The sequence below is a fragment of the Phyllostomus hastatus genome, unplaced genomic scaffold, assembly GCF_019186645.2.
Source record: "Phyllostomus hastatus isolate PE091 unplaced genomic scaffold, TTU_PhHast_1.1 phas_contig_41, whole genome shotgun sequence".
NCBI classification, from domain to species: Eukaryota; Metazoa; Chordata; class Mammalia; order Chiroptera; family Phyllostomidae; genus Phyllostomus; species Phyllostomus hastatus.
Genome location: NW_025333876.1, coordinates 1,285,568 through 1,307,414, shown reverse-complemented (window position 1 = coordinate 1,307,414; position 21,847 = coordinate 1,285,568). Strand labels below are relative to the sequence as shown.

At 40.7% G+C, this 21,847-nt stretch overlaps 2 protein-coding genes across 4 annotated transcripts in view; one reads left to right on the top strand and one right to left on the bottom strand.

Moving 5' to 3' along the window:
- The window catches only part of WASF3 (WASP family member 3), a 160,216-nt gene extending 146,316 nt beyond the window's left edge, over positions 1-13,900 (bottom strand). For 2 of the 3 annotated variants that reach the window (XM_045844873.1, XM_045844878.1), the window contains exon 1: positions 13,772-13,900. The gene's annotated coding sequence lies outside the window, so the exon portion shown is untranslated. Of the gene's footprint in view, positions 1-12,668; positions 12,689-13,771 lie in introns of those variants that run through there. The other variant, XM_045844874.1, reaches the window with a different exon arrangement.
- Positions 12,818-14,859, top strand: LOC123822673. The gene is made up of 3 exons (XM_045844766.1): positions 12,818-13,010; positions 13,112-13,568; positions 14,428-14,859. The coding sequence occupies exons 1-3, from the start codon at positions 12,818-12,820 to the stop codon at positions 14,531-14,533; spliced, it is 756 nt and encodes a 251-aa protein (XP_045700722.1). The 3' UTR covers positions 14,534-14,859.
- Positions 14,860-21,847: the final 6,988 nt, after the last annotated feature.

The following is a 21,847-nucleotide window of genomic DNA, read 5'->3' as shown; positions in this document are numbered from 1 at the left end:
AAATTCATTTTTAAGAAAATTAAAAATAGTGAAAACAAAGATTTTGTATCTTCAGGCTGTCCCTTAACTATCAAGGCATAAAATACTTGGGGCGGGGTTGGGGGAGAATACCTGAACAAGGAGGCACTCACAAAAAGACTTCCACATGCACCTTTCCTAAGGATTCTAATCACCTTCTCAATCCAGCTCATCATCTGAATGGCAGATACAGAAAATTATCTAAATTACTATTTTCTGAGTTCTCTTACAGATTCCAAGAATATAATTCTAGCTGCATAGGAAAAGAAGTTAATGCATTAAATTTGATGGAGGCACTAGGATTTAAACTCCATCTAATCAAGGGATGACAAAAGAAATTTAAGCAAAAGGACTAATGAGTTAAGTGAGCAGTTTACGTATTTAATTGTAGAATTAAAAACAAGACTGGGCTCATGGAAAAAGAATGGTGTGTAAACACGTTCTGACAATTTAAAAAATACAACTAAAATAATAGGAAGAGAGGAAAGAGAAAAAAGAGCAAACAGTAAAATCACTGAGAATTGAATGGGTAATAGGTGGAGAAGCAAAGAATATCATTCAAAGTTGATATACAGATAGTAGAAAGATAGGTTATACAGTGAGAAGGATTAAAAACACTAAAAAATGTTACATAAGTGAAAGGTAATCACTGGAAGAAAAATTTAGTCCTTCCTACATATCAAAAGAATTTTTAAAACTCTGGTAAAACACACTTAATAATAAACATAATAAGTATAATACAAACAGTAATTATAAAATGACAGAATAGAAAAACAAACATATAAGTTAAAACAATTAATGTGAATGAACTTACCTTGCCTATGTAAAGATTTCAAACTTGCTTAAAGAGCAAAGTCTACCTCTATGCAGTTTGTATAGGACATACTTAAAATGCAGTGATTCAAAAAGGCTAAAAATAAATGGGTAAACAAATAAATACTTATCAGGCAAATGTAAACAGATTGCAATCATACCAGACAAAATAAAATTTAAGCAAAAAACATTCAATGGACAAATCTAGAAGCACACGATGAAAAAATAAGTTATTGATATCTATGAACCAAATAATAGAAACTACAGCCAATCTAAGAATAAGTAGAAATTCACTGTAAGACTCACACACCACTCAGTATGAGAGAGAGAGTTCAAGAGGAAACAAATAATGACATAAATGATCTAAACAATATAACCAGTAAGGCAGGTTTTTTGGACATATATTGAACACTAGACTCAAAGAGAATAGACCTTTTTGAACACACAAAAAATCATCCTATATTAAGGTACAATGAAATCATTAATATGGTCATAAAATAGAAATATTACAAACACTATCCTCTGATTACAATGCAAAAGAAACTAGAACTTAAAAAACACTGAAAACAATATAAATACCCACCAAAAGGAGAAATGGATAAATTAAACATTATACAGCAAAATGAATGAATGACCTATGAGTACTTGCAACAACACAGATAAATTTAATAAAACTGTTGAACAGAAAGATCTAAACACAAAACCATATGCAATAATGATCTAAATTCAAAATCAGGCAAAACTCTTTGATGTTCGAAGTCAGCATAATGGGTGCCCTTTGAGAGCAAGATGATCATGACTTGAAGGGGACACTAATGTCTGGGTGCTGGTTTCACAGGGAAATTCATTTTGTGAAATTTCACCAAGCTCTGCATCAGTATCAGTAAAACTTAAAAAATTTTGAAGAAAAAAAAAAGAAACTAGAAATGAAATACAAAAATGTCTTTCCTCCAAAAAGCTGAAACAACTCTTACATAAAAGAGAATATATACATAAATCTCAAAATTTCTGAAAAAGCGATCATGAAAATGTTACATACCAGAGTTCATGGAACAATTTAAAGTAATAATCAGGAAAAATTCAGACCTCTAAACACCTGTATCAGTTTTGTAAGTAAATAAATGTATTACATTCCTAACTTGAAAAGCTAGAAAAAGAACAAGGTAAATCAAAAGAAAGTACAGAGACAGTGACTATAAAGATACAAGTAGAAATTAATGTTGTAGACAACAGATCAAATTAATAAAAATCCTGGTTATTAAGAAAACCAAACCCATTTATACGAGGTAACAGGGGCTGGGGGAGGGGCCTGGGGAGCTATCACTCAGTAGTACAGAATTTCGGTATGGGAAAATGAAGACCTTCAGGAGAAGAATGTGGTGAGGGTTGCACAACCATGCGAGTGTACTTAATGCCACAGAACAGTGCACTTAGAATGGTTAATATGGTCAATTTTACACTACTTATTTTTTACCACAATAAAAAATACTGAAATAAAGCACACACAAATTCTGTCAAAGAAAAAGGGAACAAATACACAAATGTAAAAAAGATAAAACATATAAAACGTAAGTCTACTGTACTTACTTCAATGCAAATACATTTTAAAACCTACACGAAATGGATAATTTCTTAGGAAAATACAGTTTACCAAAATGAACCCTGGCAGGGAGAAAACACTTAAATCAACTAATTTCCCCAGAAGAATCAGAGAAAGTTATCAAAGAGCTAACCCAGGGCTCTTGCAACCATCCCTCCCCGCCACACACCCACCAGTCTGCAGCCTGTTACAGGAACCAGGCTGCCCAGCAGGAGGTGAGCTTGAATGTAATGTGCTTGAATCATGCTGAAACCATCCCCCACCAACATGGGTCCATAAAAATTATCTTCCATGAAATCGGTCCCTGGTGCTGAAAAGATTGGGGACCACTGAACTAACCCACAAAAAGAAAAGAAAAAAAGAACCAAACATTTACTTATTTTTCAGACCATAAGACGTACCTAGGTTTTAGAGGAAAATAGGAAAAAAAATTTTAAGCAAAAAATGTGGTAAAATATTTAAAAATATTTAATAACATAAATAACATAATATTTCACCAATGTAAATGTAAACAGAACTCAACAGCAGCATTAACAACAATTATTCCTCCGAAATGGGGGGGGGGGGGGCATCTTATAGTCCAAAAACACAGTAATGTTGGCAAGGTTTTGTGTGATATTCTCTTTTTCATTCCTAATATTGGTTACTTGTACCTCTGTCTTTTTTTAAACTGATTGACCTCACCAAATTTACTGATGTCATTGGTCTTTTCAAAAGAACAGCTAGTATTGTAGATGTCCTCTAGTGTATGTTTGTTTCCTACTTTATTACCTTCTTTTGTTATGTCCATCTACTTCCTCTGGGTTTGGTTTGCTGGGGTTTTTATTTCCCCCCTCACTTCTTGAGATGGATGCTCAGACCACTAAATTTTTTTTTCAGTCTTTCTTTTTTCCTAACATGCATTTAAAGCCATAAACTATCCTCTCAGCATGATGTCTACTGTACCCCACAAATTTGATATACAGTCTTTTTATGTTAACTCTGATCAAACCATTCTCTGGTTTTCTAATTCCCACTGTAATATACCTTCTATGACCCATAAGTTATTCAGAAAAGATCTGCTAGCTTCATTTTGCTATTGATTTTAGTTTAATTTACAAAACACTATTCTGTTTGATTTCAATTCTCTGAAATATACTGGGACTTGATTTTGCCCCACAAGCTGACAGCCTGGGTGAATGTCAGCCAACACTGGTGAACAATGTGTATGCTGTGGCTGTTCCGGGCAGCGTCTAGACTGGAGAAGCAACCTTATCAATTCTGCTGTTCAAGTCTTCTATATCCTCACTAAATTTCATTCTGTCAGTCACAAAGATAGTGTAAAAAAAATCTCCCTCTATATTGTGAGAGTTTCTATTTCTTTTAAAGCCTGGGTTATAATTACTAAAAATTTTTTGAATGATCTAGATACTCTATTATAGAGAACAGAAAGTGAATAAGCAATAAAATACTCTCTATACCAATAAAAATGGTAGCTAATTATTATCCGAAATGGCTTAATATCACTTCTCAGAAAAAAAAATCATTTTACACACATCCTTCAAACGTGAACTGGATCATATCCAATAATTCCAGAGAGCAGATCAATTTGTTAATTCCTCAGAGGTACAATTTACACCTAATTCATGCTGCTGAGCTCATGGGAAAAGTCATCAATGCCTTGCAATATATTCTATGGACAAATTACTGATACTTTTCTACAGTCATATGATACTTATTTGTCCAGACCAAAGTTACCTTGGGCCTCCTCTCCGGCAAGATGGCAGACATCACTCCCACCCCCTTAGTGCCCACTGCACTGTATCCCACTGGGCCTTGATGCTGTCTTAGAATCATTCTCCCACAATGCTCCAAAGAGCACTCATCATGATCTGAAACCCGCTGCCACCCACCTCTGCTCTGTGGAAGAACCTTTGATGATCTGGCTGAGTGTCTGTTTGTGTGGTCCTTCTAGGAATCCCAAAGCTCAGGTATAAAACGGACAGGTACAGAGGACATCCTCAGGTCAAGTATCAGCTGCCAGTTTGGATCAAGCACCTCCTAAGCAATCCCAAGGCATCTTTTGTGTTTCCACGGGTCACAGTACATCACAGTGATCTTTTCCTGTCAGCCCCTCGAAGATAGGAACCATTTTGATTGATCTCAATATCCTCAGCATGTAGCGCTGCCTAGCACAGAGACAGGTGTTCCTTGTACTCGTCCCCTCCAATCCATCTCTACATAGCACTCCTACTGATCCTTTTAAAATCCAAGTCAAAGGATATATCATTTCTCTGCTCAAAACCTTGTGATGGCTTTCGATCTCAGAATAAAATGCAAAGTGCCAACGTAGTCTATGGGACCCCACATGATCTGGCCCTTCACTCTATGCCTGTACACACCCCACTTACTTATACTGTCCTCCTTATTCCCCAAGAGCCATTACACTTGCTGTACCTTCCCCCATGAAGTCCCTTTCCCAAAATATTTGCCTGACTGGTTCACTCCTTCACCTTCACTCACACCTCTGCTCAAATGTCACCTCAGAAACACCTTCCCTGCCCACACTGTGAAAAACAGCAGTCCCTGACACTCTCTTCCCTTGTTTTATTTTCTTTATAGCCATTACTACAACATATAGTAACAGTGTTTATTCGTTATCTTTCTCCCCCACTAGAATGTGAGCTCCATAAAACAGGGCAGAAATTCATCCTCTAGAAGACAGATGAGGAATTTTTACTGTGAAGGATCAGACAGTAACTACTTTATACATTGCATGTTAGTCCCTATCCCAACCACTTTACTCACCTCGGCCTTACAGCAGGAAGGCAGCTACCGACAACACATGAACAAATGGGTACACTGTGTTCCAACACAATTTTCTTTACAACATCAGGCCTTTAAAGGCAAGATGTGGCCCACAGGCTATAGTTCAGCAGCCCTTGGTGTGTTCATTGACTGAATTAATCAATCATGTCTTTGTTCCTACCTCAAAGCTACCTTTAACTAACAACATAAAATACCAGCACTCCAAGCTCATCAGAAAAGATCATGTTAAACTAGCTAGTTTCTATACATATTTTACCAAAAAATCCATTTGATATTCCTGAATGGCTGTTAGAAGGATATGTGATTCTTGCCACTAAAAAGTATATAAACCATGTCAGTTTGACCCTCTGCAAAAATTTTTTTAAGGTATACTTAACTTCATGTAAGGACATTACAAAAATCAGCCTCCTAAGAACCACTGTTCTAGGTGCTGTAATAATGTCACTGAGCACGCCATCCCGTACAGTTTTCAATGTAACCAATATGAAGCCCCAAGTGTGAAGTCATGAAACATTACTAAGGAAAAGAAACTGGAATGTTTCTTATGGATGGTGAAAACTACAGTGTAGAGCTGAGGATGTTTCCTTTCCATTTTGGCCATCACGGAAGTTCGGCCAAGTTCCTATCAGCCTGTGGCAGGCTGGTTATACAACCCCTATCCATGCGCTCTCTTCTCCAGGGTTCATAGCTAGACTACGTTTTGGAGTCTGAATACAGCCGGAACCCATAAAACCTCCCACAGGACTTTACTCTTTTACCACCCACCAGGTGACCTGAGCAGGTTCCCCCTTCCTGTTGGAGGCTGAGTCACAAGCTAAAACAAGCCTGACTACCTGAATGCCCCATGAAAGACCACCCCATGACAACCCCCAACACTGACCTTCAGTGGGGATGAGAAATAGATGTTGTGCTGAATCACTGAAAGCTTGAATTTCATCAAGTTAGCCCACCACATGTAAACCACTGACATGGGGGGCTTGAGCTTCAGTGAAAGTATAGATGTTTATTCTTTTATTTCCTGATCCCCATATAATTTTGGTTCTCATGGTTTATATTCAGCTCTATTATAATTTGTTATTTCCATAAACTAATTCAAATCTTTATTTAATGGGGGACAAGCTTTCACACTGCTTATATTCAATAAAACCATAAGCAACTGAAATAATAAAAATTTGGATAAAATATACATTCCATTTAAACAAAACTTCATTTGCAACTTTCACTTATACACAGTAGACCTAGGTTGTATCAGTATCCAATGCCCCAAATGAGAAAGAAATCACCAGCCTAAGTAAATATTAAAATGCAGGGCAATGTATTTCATCTTAATGAAAATGAAATTTGACAATCATTAGAAACCAAACAGCCTAAGAAATAAACCCACAAACTTCTCAATTCCTGTCTAGCAAGAATAAGTAACCATAAATGTAGCTTAAAAGAAAAATTCTGATTTAAATCCTTTAATGCCTAATCCTTATACAGTTTTTTCAAACGATGTCCTCAGGTTTTGTTGTTTCCATTTTTCTAAAGAGTAGTATAGAGGGAACTTAACATGTCAGAAATAGAAGTGTTTAATTAGCCTACATAACACAATGGACAAACAGCACAGAAGCTATGAAAATTTTAATTATTGCTCAGGCTCAGGTATGAACTCTATTATAATCACCAATAAGCCTTGTAACCACTCAAAATTACAATGCCAACTTTTAAAAAGGAGTAACATTTTAATAATCTTCCTCCTTGGGATAGCTCAAATTCACATTTTAGTAAAGTCTTTGGAAACAATGCTGTTTGCAGTGTACAATTAAAATGTGAAAAGAGGTGACTAGGGAATTTGAGCATTTCTTTTAATTCTAAAAGATGTACAAAAATGGGAGACAAATACCATGGAAAACCAAAAACCAAGATATGTTTTAAATTCTACGGGGCTGGTTACAGAACTAAATGGTTTTTTCTCTTTCTGTTGAAAATGGACACGTGTCCTATACTGGAAAATTACACTCCTCCTCCTCCCTGCCCCCCATTAAATTAAGATCTTACTTTCGAAGAGATGGAAAGTAAGTCTGTTCTTCATCATTACCACCCATGCAACAGCCTGTCTCAGACTGGACAACATAAGCATAAGTTGCTCCCTCCCTTCCTTGCAAACTTTCTGGTTAATGTCATCCATCAAATTGGGCTTTCTCCCTGTGTGTAGACACTGTTCCTTCCATGCACCACCTGGAGCAATTTAAATCCATGAACCTCTCCATAAGCATTAATTCTAAATTGAGTAATGACTGTGGTCCAGCAAAGAGTTATAAAGCCAATCAGAGGTGAAACCTGCCTAGGTCATAACCCTAACACAGGATTACATAAACAAAACAGGCAAAAACAAAACACAAAAACAAATGTGTCACGTGCATATTTGGGGAGCTAAAAAAAACTGTGGTATCAGTAGGGTAAAATGACTCAAGACAATTTTCTGAATTACATGGTAGTGATAGTGTAAGGCTTACTGTATGTTCATGAATCAACCCATTTGACATGCTCAATGAAAAAATACTTGTTGAGGATCTACTCTATACAAACAGCATTCCATTTAACTGATAAAATGTGAACACGTGAATTCTAGTTCACAATACACCCACATTTTTTATTGCAATTTCACTGAACTGTTTATGTGCACAAAATGGGTAACAGCACTTAATCGAGAGGAGGCTATGAGCTGAACTAAAATGGAACTACTGCAGCATGGTAATAGAATCTTCAGCATGCAATGAACTCAACATTTAAAAATCCAACATGGCCTTCAAATGCTAGAAAAAAGAAGGACTCAAGATCAACTGAAAAGACACATAATGTAAAAATTAAAAGAAAAATTAAAACATAAAACACTGATAAAATTCAAGAATATATAAACAATAAAAGACATCTTTAGATCAATTTCAAGACCATTGCTCCAAGAGGTCAGGGGGTACCCTAAGAACAGGCCCAAGGGAAAATTTCACGAGTAAAAAGTTGAGAAATGATCCCAGATGCTGGAGCTCACAGTCAAGGCCTAGAAGTTCTAATAGACTTGAAAGATGAGAAAATGCCTTGGATGTTTGGGATGTTTAAAATTTTTTAAAAAGTCAACAAAAGAAAGGAGTTCACCTTAAAGAGAAGAGGCACAGGTCCAGGGGAGAAGAAACAGGACAGGGCTGGCTCCAGAGATTAAGACTGAATCTGAGTGTGGAAAAAATATTCTACTCTAAGGACATCTATTAAGACAGGAGGACGGGCTCTGATTTAAAAACAATGACAACAACGCTGGCCTGAGGTGAGGAGCAGAGAGAGAACAAAGAACAGGACAGCCATAGAGGGCGGTCACAGACAGACAGAACCCCCAGAGGACACCAGGACCTAGAAAAAGGCAAGGCCATGCCAGAGGACCCAACTCTCAGAAGGGCCAACCAGTTCTAAGAAAAGCATGCCCTGAGCAAGGAAGGAAATAAGAATCTTTAAAAATGATTTTTAACAAGAAAATAGTCAATGTCCAAAAATAATGCACCATGCACCAACTCTGCAGATCTCTCTCTCTAGTGCACAGGTGGCAAACACAGGCCCAAGTTCCAAATCTGGCCTTCCACCTTGTTTTATCCAGCCTGGCACCCTGTTTCTAACCCGGCACCTTGTTTCTAACTCGTAGGCAGTGTCAAGCTCTTGCTTAACTGTTAAGTAGTCACATTTATAGTCCTAAAGCCACATTCCACCCTTTGAAAGCAACTGCAAGGCTGATGTGGCCGCTGGTGAAAATGAGTTTGACACCCCTGCTCTGGTGAATGCTTTTTCTCCTCTTCAAAATCAAGTTTTAGAAAGAAGTGCCTTCGTTGGCTGGCTACACACACACACACACACACACACACACACACACACACCCCTGCTGCAGCACCACTCACTCTTTAATCCATAGCAACAAGGTATGTGTGAGACTCTTCTTGCTAAAACCAGTTATTACATTCTAGAGTTAAATCCAATGGTAACTTTGAAACCACTATCCAACTGGATCTCTCTCCAGCACTCTCTCCCTCTGGATTCTTTAACATGCTCAAATCCCTCCATTTAAAAACAGAAAGAAAAAAATGGGATTCCCCTTTACCTCCTACAGCACCACAACCACATTTCTTGAGTTGCACAGGTTCACTGGCTCAACTTTCTTGTTCCCACTCACTCTTACACCCTCTTACAAACTGGTCATCTCGCTCTTATTCTCATCACTGTGTTGCCACTGCCGTCACCTATATTACTAATGACCCTCTGACTGTTTTTACTGAGAGTCCTTACTGAGGTTCTCCAGGACCATGGTTTTCAAGACCTCATTTACACCTCCCCAGCCCCACCCTTCTCAGTCTCAGCATGGGGGCCTACCATCCTGTAGCCTACCTTTCAGACACAGCAGTGCCTCAGATCCCACTCTCCATCACTGCTTTTCGCAGTCTTTACATGCTTCTTAAATATCTCATCTATCCCAACAACCTCCATAACAAACAGGCAAAGGCGGTGGTTCTAGAAGTCTCTCTGTCCACTGCACAAGGAATGGTTATTGAGTAACAGAATCATAGATAAGTCCAAATAAACTTAAGTATTTATGTCCTAACAATTTTAGTACCCATTTGGGGAAAAAAAAAGAAAAAGCACACTTCAACTGAGCGAAAAGTGTTTTTATTCCATTTTTAATACACCACAAGTGCTTACTAATGGTATAGGTACATGTGTTGAACACCTCACAACTTCTCAGACTGGATATCACCGCCTTCACTTCCTGTTCCACACTGATTCCCACACATGGAACAGCAACCATCTGTGGGAATCAGTGTGGAACAGGAATGGAGTGGAATGGAGTGCAACCTATTGGAGAAACTGCTAACTACCCTGAACTATTAGTTCCCAAGGGTTGGACAGATGTTACACAATGCTGGGTATCCTTCAACAATTTAATACCCTGTGGTCTCCCTGTGGGTTCACTGCAGTGCCTCAGCAAAGACTAGAGACTATGGTGCTAAGAATTCTCAAATATGTGCCCAGTCCAGACATCTCCTGATGTCTGGATCCCTAATCCAGAACCCTAATGTAGCCAACTGAATAATATGTCCTACAAACACCTTAAACTTAGAAAGGCCAAATGTAACCAATCATCTTTTCCCCCTGAATGGCTGCTGCTCCTGCTCCCTAAGGACAGCACCATCACCCACTCAACCATCCAGCCAGAACTCACTACTGCCCTGAACTAGGCCCTCCTTTTAACTCCCTCATATTGCACACATACTCTCAATCAACAACCAAGTCCTAGCAATTCTACCTCCTCCCGTATCCCTCCTTCCAGTATTGCCCCTTCTATCCATTATCCAAGGCAAATTTGATCACATTCTTCTTTGGTGCAGAATTCTTCAACTGTTTCCTATTGTTCACTAAGGGGTCCTTATAATAAGAATCACAAGTCCCTAAATGGCATGGCCCTTAGTTACTTCTCCTGTCTCATTTCCTGCCACTTCCCTGGCCTTGCACTCCATGGCACCACCAAACTAAATTGTTTTCAGTTGCTCCAATGCACCATGTCCAGTTAACAAGCCTTTGTACATGCTCTCCTCTACCTAGACTTTGATCAATTCCTTCTCATACTTCTCTGGAAGCTTTTCTTATCTCTCTGAATAGTCCCTAAGCTTGGGTTTGCAGTCATCCTCTGAGCTCCTGTGACTAGCCCCTTTACACTGCTTTGTAGTCAATGGTTAAATCTGTCCGAGAGCAGAGCTGAACAGTCAGTTCATCTGGGGCTCACAGAAATATCACCTTGTTTATCTTTGTATCCCCAAAACGTATGATAAACTCTGAATTCTCCTGAATGAACAAAGCAGGTGTTTGAATGGATTAAGTCATTCAGGTGATGATCCCACACCCCTCACTGTTTCCTGACTATCACAGCACTCACTGCACTAGACAGAAATTGTGTCTGCGCAGACTGTGAACATCTTAAATTAAGCTCTCATCTCTTCTTTTTGCAACCCCAGTATTAACATAGTGTCCAGTACTTAGCAGGAATTCACTAAATATCTTCTGAATAAAAAAGGTTATTGAAAAAATTCTGGAAGGCTATACTCCGGGTATTAAGAGTGGCTACTTCTAGAGAAGACACAGGACAGCAATATGAAAGGGAACTGAGACTTTTTACTCCATGAATCATGACAGTGATGTTAAACTTATTTTACAATATATATTATTTACGTATTACTAGTATGCAATACTCCTATATTACCTGTGTAAAACTAAGTCATGAGGGGAAAAAACAGTCCTGAAGAAGAATGTATGGACTGGAAACAGCATTTGGTTCTAAATGCCCAAAGCAGGTCCCAAGAAAACCTGACCTCAAAGAGAAATAGAAGGTATGAAGAAAAAAAAAGACTAAATGAGAAGCTGAGAATTTAAGTAAAGGTTTATATAGCATATGGAGTCACTCCCAAGAAAATATAAGAAATGATATCAGCTTTTGAGGGGGAAACACTCTGAATATTCTTACAAGACAGTTCTCAGAACTCTACAAGAAGACCACTGGTAGTGGCCCACTAGTACAGAAAATTCTTTACAAACTTATAATGGCAATGGTTTTAATGGAAACATTCCAATAACCAAATGGATACCTACTTGCCACATACAGGTTCCCATGGTAAGTATAAAGTATGTCTGCAAAGACACACTGAGAATACAGAGAGGAGGCTACAATGTTGGCATGGCCACACTAGCAAAGTGAGTCCCACCGTTATTTTCCAGATTTTTAAAAATAGTGTAACACATCACTGACTATTAGGTCATAATTTTAAAGCAAACAATTAAAACAATGCTACAGAGCAATTCCAGGTCAGCAACTGGAAGTGCAAGGATAATTTTTGTATGTACATAGTTCTAGAACAAGCTTCTTCTCACTAACAGTGAATACAGGCCAGACAGTAAATATATAAAGTCAGTCAAACTTTCCATCCTAATGAACTTTCAACATCTGAAAACACAACTTCTGTGAATATAAATTAAGAGCTTTAAAAATGAAAAAGAAAATCTACACAGACACTATTGGGAAGGAGACCAGACACCTTAAGAACTGCCTATGGGAAAGGTCAAACCCAGCTTTCTTTTGTTTAACCTCTCAAGTAGATAAAAGAACTAGCTTTAAAGAATCACTGCATTGTTTCACAGCTAGAAAAGGAAAGTTGAGTAAAGCATATACAAAAGGAGCAACCAACTTTCAATAGAATTTGCCCTAGAGGTAATAGAAAAACAAATCAATTATAACACTTTGAACTTAGTTTTGATAGAAAGCACACATTTTAAATTTTAGACAAACATAATTTTTAAAATGCAAAATATTTCAACCCCTTCCCCTTAAAAATGAGATTCCAAATCTTACATTAAAATTTCATACCCTGTTATGCATTTGACTGGGACAACTTCAAAGCAAAAACTGGCCTTCTTAATTTTCAGTTTCTAAAAACTCAAAAATTATTGCTGGCAGTAACTGCGATTTTTAAATTAATCTCCAAGTGAGAAAGAATTCCTTCGCCGCCCAATGGCATGACGAAAAGATGCTCCCACTCATCCCTAAAACCATCGTTTACTTTCTTAATAATTAAGAACTCTGCTCTCCACCAGGTAACTATCCCCTTGCAGAAAGGCTACGCCGAGAAGAAATCGCCATTGCCCGTTAAGTACCAGAGAGGGACAGGAAAAGATTTTCCACTAGCCGAATCTCCGTCGCAGAGGAGGCGTGAGAGCCAGGCGCCCCGGCCCCCACCGTCGCACAAAGTCTCCCGGGGACAATCCCTGTGGGCAAGGCAGCTCCCGGGAGCGCCGCCCTTTCCCCAACAGTGCAGTACGGTCCTCGCCGGTGCCCGACTCCTCCCCTGCGCTCAGACAGCCCAGCCTGGCTACTGAGGCCGGGAGCCCCGCGGGCCCGCAGCCCCGGAGAGGGGGCAGAGGGCGCGGGGGCCTTGGGACGCAGAGGCGCCGTGAAGGCAAAGGCGAGGATTGAGAGGGCCGGACCCCGGAGAGGAGAGCACGCGGCGCTGGGCCAGATGCGGGAGAGGACGCGCGGATCTGGAAGGGATGTGAAGGTCCCGGACGCGGGGCAGCTCCGGGCGTCGTGCGTGGGGTGGAGGCCCCGGCGCCACCTGCAACCGGGTACCGTGCACCGGGCAGCTCCGAGGCTGGAGGGCTGCAGGGCCGGGGGCCGGCGGGAAAGAGGACGGCCGCCAGGCAGAGCCGAGACGGCGGGAAGCTGCAGTCGGCGCGGGGGCCAGCGAGAACGATGCACCCGGGCTGCTGGGTAAGGCGTGGGGATGCGCCGCGGCCCGCAGCGGGCCCTGCCACCCGCTCGAGCGCACCCGGCGCGATGCAGCAACTTCACTTGGCCGCGGGGCTGAGGTGTCTGGCCCGCGCCGGTCCTCCCCCGGGGCAGCCGCACGGCTCGGAACGGAGCCGGACAGGGGCAGAGACCAGGGAGCCTGGCCGGCCGCAGACCATACTCACCCGTCCGCGGTGCGGACGCCAGCACCAGGGTTGCACTCCGAGCTCCATGGTCCCGCCGCGCCGCGGCCGCCCGGCACCTTTGCTTCGCACCACACCACACGCAGCGGCGCCAGCGACGCCGCCTCCGGCCCGGCCACGGCCGCGGCCACGCCCCCTCTCGGCTGGGGGCCCGGCCGGATCAAGAGGGGGGCTCAGCGCCATCTCCTCCAACCAGGGCCCGCTCACCAGGCCACTTCGTCAGGATTGGCGAGAACCTCAACCAATGGGAAAGGACAGGGGCTCGGAGCGTCGGCGGCGCCGAGGGGCGGGGGATTGCGGAGGAGGTGGCTCTCCCTTCGCCCTTAGCCACAGCGCGGAATAGGGTTCTGGCCGACGTCCCTTCCAGAGTGGAGTGGTAGGGCTACTTTGGGTGGAGTTTGTTACAGAGGCTTTCGTCTTGTCTCTGTTTGCGAGGAACCCATCCTGTGCAGCCCCTTTAAGTTTCCATCCACACTCTAATCTTACCTGGGTTTTGAGGGGCTGCGGGAAACAGCTGTATCGACTTGCCTGTTTTCAGGCAACCCTGAGAGGATTACAGCCGTGGCAGAGGTCGGTTCCCTGCCTTTCTCCAGTCCGTTAACACTGTGCCTACAAAGGCTTTACATCTCTCTCTACAGATGCTTCCCCTTTTCGTCACACCATCTCCAGTCTCCCTGCAGCCGGGATGTGAGAAAATCCACAGTATCTGTTACACATAGGATGTCCCTGAGACTTCCAACCTAACCCCCATGGCGATGGAACGCAGCCAGGCGATAGTTGATGACTCCGACAGAAATGAGTAAAAGGAGGGAGGAGGAAAGGGAAGGAAAAGGAAGGAAAGAAGACAGAAAAGCCACCGACGTTCTCCTAGGTCCTGAAGGAAAGGGGTTTAAAGGCACCAAATAAAAATGTTATCTTTGTTTTACTGGCATGCCTTCATTCTTGTTGATTTACAAATAAGATCACCACATCGAAAAATTAACAGGACAATAAGTTCCGATCAAACGTCCAAGAAAAACTAATTCAGGTTGTCTTGTCTTTACAGACCTGTGATAACTATCTGCATCTGCTCCAGCTAGTAACAGTCAACAACTAACAGCTGGCGGGGGCGGGGGGGCGGAATAGCATTTCATAGCAATTTTAGCAAAGGTGGCTTCATCAGAAACGCAGAAGAAAAATCATGCACTCCTCTTTATGTGTAATCAATTTGACCATGTTCCTTCCCAAAGGAAGGATTTTAAAAGCACTGTTTTAAGACAACATATACTTAGTTTCAATGTGAAATGTACTACTAATTAATAAGGTGAACAGGATTTTAGTAAATTATTACAGTGCCCTGAATTTTCAAATGTTGATACTAGAATAAACTCCTGCTGAACTGGCATTCAAAGTAAATTACTTTCCTTCATTTTTGTCTTCATTTACCCAAGGGAATAGTTTCCATGTCTATATTTAGGTCATTGATTTAGAACTGGAATATATGAAGGTATAGAATACCCGGAGTGAGTGTTCAGGGTTGCTAATCACATTTCCCTTCTTCTTCCCCGCTTGAGTGACCCAGCCTGAAAGTAACTGGCCCTACATTTCGTTCACCCACTATTGGCCCTTGATCCTACCATCCTGTCACTTTTATTTCTAATTAGATGATAAGTTCCATGAGGGTAAGGTCCTTCTTTTATATTCCTGTTTCCTCCCCCCATAATGCCTTACAGTGCAGAACATGTAGTAAATATAACTGTACTTAGTATTATTAGTATTATATTATGTAACTCTATCCTTGTATACCCATAAGATAAAAATGTTCAAATACAGTACTTCTTTGAACTTTAAATAAAAGTTGCCCAGAGTAGTCTTGTTAGGGGGCTAGTACCTCACACTTAACAGTGCTTGAAAAATGTTGCCAAGTCAGGGAGTGAACTGGTTGTCTGTAACAGAAACTTGACTTAAGTGCTTACCAGCCAGGGGAGGTTTCTTACCACAAAACAAGAAATCTGGAGACAACCCTGGGATTTCCACAGTATCTCCCTGGTTTCAGAGTACGTCAGGCTCCTTCGAGTCATTGGCTCAACTGTCCTTGATCTGTGACTTTGTCTTCCTCCTCTAAACATGGGTGCTCCCCCTCTGGGCATTATATCCCATTCTAGAAAATGGTAACAGGATGGGTAAAGGGCAAAAAATCAAAGAGATGCATGCCAACTCAGTCTTCCCCTTCAATAGTCTTTCTGGAAAGCAACAACCAGCACCTTCTGCTTGCTTTTTATTGGCCAGGCCCATGTCACGGCAATGATCCCCAAAGGCAAGGCAGCCTGAAATACTAAGTATTTTAAGCCAGAACCTTATCTGCAACAATGTCAGGGTTCTGTCAGCAAGGGAGAAGGGAATGCAGTTTCTGCCATACTTGTTGAATAAATGAACACATGAATCACTCTTAACTCATGAGAAGAACTATAAAAATAGCCATTCAAATCTATAAGAAAACAAACAACCCAGTTTAAAATAAGCAAAAGATCAGAACGTCACCAAAAGTAGACATGGCGATATACAGATGGCAAGTAAGCATATGCTCAATATTATATGTCAGAAAACTGAAAATTAAAACAATTACTACCTTCTAGAATAGCTGAAGTCCAAAAAATAATACCAAATGCTGGCGAGGATGTGGAGCAAACGCTCATTCAATGCTGGCAGAAATGCAAAATGGTATAGCTACTTTGGGAAACAGTGACAGTCTTTCACAAAGCTAAGCAAAGTCTTACCATATGATCTAGTCATCACACTCCCTGTTATTTACCAAAATGAGGTGAGAACTTATGTCCAAACAAAAACCTGCATCCAAATGTTTATTTATAATCACCAAACACTGGAAGCATCCCTGACTGGTGTGGCTCAGTTGGTTTGCATCCTGCAAAGGTCTCAGGTTTGATTCCCACAGGGGCACATGCCTAGGTTTCAGGTTTGGTGTTCCCCGATTCGTGGTCCCTGGTTGGGGCTCATATGAGAGGCAGCTGATGGATGTTTCTTTCACACATCGATGTTTCTCTCCCTCTCTTTCTCCCTCTCTTACCCTCTCTCTAAAAATAAATAAATAAAATTTTTTAAAAAAATACACTGGAAGCAACCAAAATGTCCTTTAGTAGGTTAATAGATAAACTGTGATATATCCAGACAATGGGATTTCATTCAATGATACAAAGAAATGAGCTAGCAAGCCAGGAAAAGACATGGAAGAACTTGAGATCTGCATCATGCTAAGTGACAGAAGCCAGTCTGAAAAGGTTCCATACTGTGTGTTTCCAAGTATATGACATTCTGAAAAAGACAGAAGTTTGGAGATAGTAAAAAAGACCAGTGGTTGCTAGGGGTTAAGGGAAGGGTGGGGTGAGTAGGCAGAGCACAGAAGGGTTTTTAGGGCAATAAAACTATGCTATAGGACAGTGTAATGGTGGACACATGTCATTACATAGTTGTCAAAATCAATAACACAAAAGTGAACCTTAATGGAAACTGTGGGCTTCAGTTAATAAAATATGTCAGTATTGGTTTATTAACTCTAACCACGGTAATGGAAGATGCTAAGATAGGAGAAACTGTGAGGGGTAGAGGGGTGGCGTGGGGGAGTGTATTATACTCTATGTACTATCTGCTCAATTTTTCTGTAAGTCAAAAACTATATTACAAAATAAAACCTGTTAATCATTAAAAACAGTAGAAACCATAGTTAAGGTAACAAAGTTAACAAAGAGAAAAATATTTGGAGGGGTCGACTTTATGGACCTTTAATGCATTCACGGACAAGTTCTATTCCCTTCCATTATTGCTAAATCTTAAAAAATTCTTCATTACGTGTATATTTGTTTTATTTTGAGGGGAGTTCCTCTAACTTTTATATTGTAAGTTTTCAAATGTGAAGAAAAATGGTACGACGAGCACCTACATGCCTTCTGCCCAGACTGCCCAGTCATCGGTGCACTGCAACATTTGTCTGCCCCCCTCCCCCGCTCTTCATCACAGCCTCCCCACCCCTCAGCACAGAGAACAGGTACCTCTGACTTGTCAAGACTTCAGTATTCATTTTGTTTTTCCCTTTCCTGTAAATATGTGTCCAACCTTGTATATAATGCCCTTGTCCCCATGAACTGCTGTCATGCTGAAGTAGAAAAATTAAATTTGAGAACAAGGGAGGTGGTGATCTGGCATCATGCTAAAGAGAATTTTGATGACACAAGACAATCCATCATTTGTGTTCCATGAAACGATGTGTTTCACGGAAACACAATCATTTGAAGCACAATCAATGAAGCACATGGTCCTAGACCCACCGTCAAGCTGAGTGTGTGCTGTCTGCTGTCATTACTGTATAACTGAAAAAGCTGTCAAGCATATTCCTAATAAGATCTTCCCTTTAAATGTGCCATTTTTATTTCTCTTTACTCTTGCCTGGTCAAAATCTTGGGTAAATTCCCAAAATTAAAATGTAGGCAGTTTTAGTGTCATCTTTACTTTGAGTTGAATAAATATAATAGTGATGACACAGTGACTTTTTCAACACACTTTATAAATTAGATACTTGCTCGATGATTTGCCTAAGTTCTATCATTACTAAGTCATTAGTGGAAAAACAATTGTCATTCTCTTTACTTAATAGCCTGTCATCTTACATAAAAATTACAAACTGTTTTGCATTAGGAAGTGATTCAGTCTCACTTTGGGGAAGCTAAAGAACAAGAGTGTTTGCTAATTAAATGAAGATTTCTTATATATTCTAATATGTAAGAAATCAAATTATAAAGCATAATAATTGTCATCATTTTTGACATATTCCCTTGTACTAGTTCTTACAATGCAGTGAAATAATGACTACAAATACCAATGCTCAAGAATTAATTTAGCTTCATGCATAAATCTTTATAAACAAGCTTTACCAACTAGAGCTTCTTTTGAAGGATAGTATCTATTTTTATCTTGACACTAAAGTGAAATAACACATCGATATACCCAAATCTCACAACAGTTAGATCTTCCCAGAAAAATAAGAAACTTTATCTTAAAATGGAATCTGAACCCAATTGTTTCATGAGATTAGGGCAGCATATTGTTGTTAAGTGAGGACAATGATGGGAAGATGAAAATAACATGTATTGAGAATTCACTATGCAGTATGGTGACTTTATTTAATGTTCATAATATCTATAGATAAACAGTATTATGTCCATTTTACAGATAAGGCACAGAGAAATTACATTATCCACCCAGGGTTCCCCAGACTATGTGATATTTTCATGGGAAAGCTGTATTTCCAACGAACCTGGGTAGTAGTGAAAGCCACACAGCAGCCAGATGTTGACACCATAACCAGTACTTTCTCGAGTCTATTCCTACTCCCTGCCACCACCTTTCCTATCACCTCTCCCCAAGTTGAAGTCACTGTCATCACCTTCTGTGCTGTGACAATATTTTTAGCACATTTCCCTTGGCTTCACTCCCCTTTAACCCATCTTCACACTATTTTATGGGTGACTTTTAAAACATACTTCTGCTTGTACCTCTCTGCTGCTCAAAACCATTTACAGGTACCCCATTGTCTACAAGATAAGTCAAATAAAGCCTTTCGTTATTATCTGTCTCCAGCCATTTTTCCTAAAGCATCCTGCCCCATTCACATTCTCCCTATGTGCCTGAGCATTTTCTGTCTGAATACCCTGCCCTCCTTCACCTGGGAGGTTCCCCTTCCTCAACACTGCCTCTTGAGCCTTCCTGCACAGTTCTTTGCGCCCACCTCTGTGCTCTCATAGCACTTCTTCACCAGCCTTACCTACAACAGTTATGTCATTGTCCCTCACCACATGGGAAATCCTAGAAGGCAGGGACTGTTGTGTATTCATCTGGAATCCCTGACTCCTAACACATCCTAGGCACACAGTTAATATTTTGTGAATGGATTTTCAAGACATTATAGGAATAACTAATACCCAAGTGCTCCAAAAAGCACTTGAAGACAGAGGTCTCCAAGCCATCAGACTTGGAAATTTCCATGGGGATCATGTGGGAAACAGGTTTCCATCCCCACAGAGGCCATGAGGCTGAGGGCAATAGCATCAGGAAGATGGCAGGTGTCCCAGTGGCTGTTACCTGGCACTGTGTGTGTGCTGACTATCCCCACACTGCCCCGGCCCCACAATGCGCTTGTTAGCTCCTGGCTTCACCTCGACACACAGTCCTGACCTTGCTAGTGGGAGAGCACTTGCATCTGAATTTCATTGGCTGATGAATATGTTAAACAAGATAAGCACAGGCCAGAATTAGACACCATCCATCGTCTGCTTACTCTGGGACCCCAGAACCTTGGGAGGTTGATGGGATGGGATGCAGAGAGCACGGGCCCTTGAATTAACCAACTCAGGCTTTGCACTCCACACCCACTGTTTACTTATAAAAATAACATCTCTGAACTCCAATTTCCTTCATATATAATGAGCATAAAAGTAGTTGTACAATTACCAGTATTCAGAATATATTATTCATCCTCCCCTCTCTCCCTCCAGACTGCTCTTGCTGATATATTAGATCCATTCCCTTCACCACCTGAAGGAACTCTGTTTTAAGTCAGTATTTTACAAACAATGCAGAAGTGTTACCTGCAAATGACTGAACCAAAGCTTATGAAGTGAACTAAATTTCACTTACACATTTAAACAAATGATAAATAGGGTACGAGATGGCTCTATGTACAATAAATTTTTTTTCATTTAAAAAAATATCCTCACCTGAGGATATGTTGATTGATGGGAGAGAGAGAGAGAAACACTGATATGAGAAATATTGATCAGGTGTCTCCAGTAGGTGAGCTGACTGGGGAGTGCCCTGACCAAGGATCAAAACTCAGTCCTTTGTCATATGGAATGATGCTCCAACTAACTGAACTGCCCAGCTAGGCAATGAGAATTTTTTTAAAAGTCAAAGCCTGTAGCCTGGTGTTACTGAGAGTGACTACCCCTTGCTGGTCCCATACAGACAGACCCTCCTCTACTTTGTCCATCCCTGTCTGGGGCCAAGGCTGTTTGTAGCCCTGCACATACCCTGTTTTTATATTATTACAAGACGTAAGTGACTGCTCCAAATTTTGTTATTAAACTACAGTGTCTTCATTTTGTTGCTTGAGTTATTATTGTTCCTAATTGGCTCCCAAGACAAATGTGCACGACTTTTGCAATGTGTAGTCAGCAAAGTGACCTGCTACTGTCGCCCACGACAGCTCTTATCTCTGTGCTGTGGTTAGGCAGAGTTATATAAACCACCTGGGATTTGACAGGAGGGAGAAGACTCCAGACTGAGGCAGGGCCTGGGGATTTTGCTAATTAACCATTCCAAACCCATTCGTATGTAGATTATTTGTGCAATGGCTTTTCCTATAAAATCTAAAAATCTTACTGGATTTGGGAGTTTTAAAATTTTCATTTTCCTTAGAAAAGTCCTTGAAGATGGGATATTTGACAGATAAGTCATCTAAGACAAAAAGACATTAAATGACTTGCCTGGAGTCATGGAAGATTTTTATTTAATAAATCCTACAAGATTGCCTGATATCTTAGTTTTTAGTCAGTGTCATTCTTGGTAGAAAGGGTTGTGTTTCATTCATCTTTGTGATCCCACCTCGCATCCACTAGCCCTCACTACCTATAAGAGACGCTCAAGTTTTCTCAGTTACTGCAAAGTTCTTATTATACTCAATAAGCATTTCTGAAAGGAGACATAGGTTATAAGGAGCTCTAGAGGATGTTGAGACAAGTATAACGTTCCTTCCTGCCGTCAAGGAGAACCCCTACAGCATGGGAGGGAAAATTCAAGCACATTTTCAAATGTAAAGATTGTGAGTCAAGAAAAAAAATGTAGTAGTTTTTAGGAGAGAAGTAAATTATAAATTAAAAGTCACTAGGGTATCATGGAGCTGGAAAATATATCCATCCAAATAGAAGGATGGAAGAGGTAACATTTAAGTTGGACCTTGAAGAGCAGATGCCATTTGACAAGCAGAGGTAACTGGAGTAGGTTACTCCAGTG

What these genes read in the sequence shown, in the direction of transcription:
- LOC123822673 (XM_045844766.1), top strand. Translation starts at nt 12,818, where the DNA reads ATGACGAAAAGATGCTCCCACTCATCCCTAAAACCATCGTTTACTTTC. An exon ending in ATCTCCGTCGCAGAGGAGGC is followed by an intron (nt 13,011 to 13,111) that starts GTGAGAGCCAGG and finishes TTTCCCCAACAG; the next exon opens with TGCAGTACGGTCCTCGCCGG. An exon ending in CGATGCACCCGGGCTGCTGG is followed by an intron (nt 13,569 to 14,427) that starts GTAAGGCGTGGG and finishes CTCTCTCTACAG; the next exon opens with ATGCTTCCCCTTTTCGTCAC.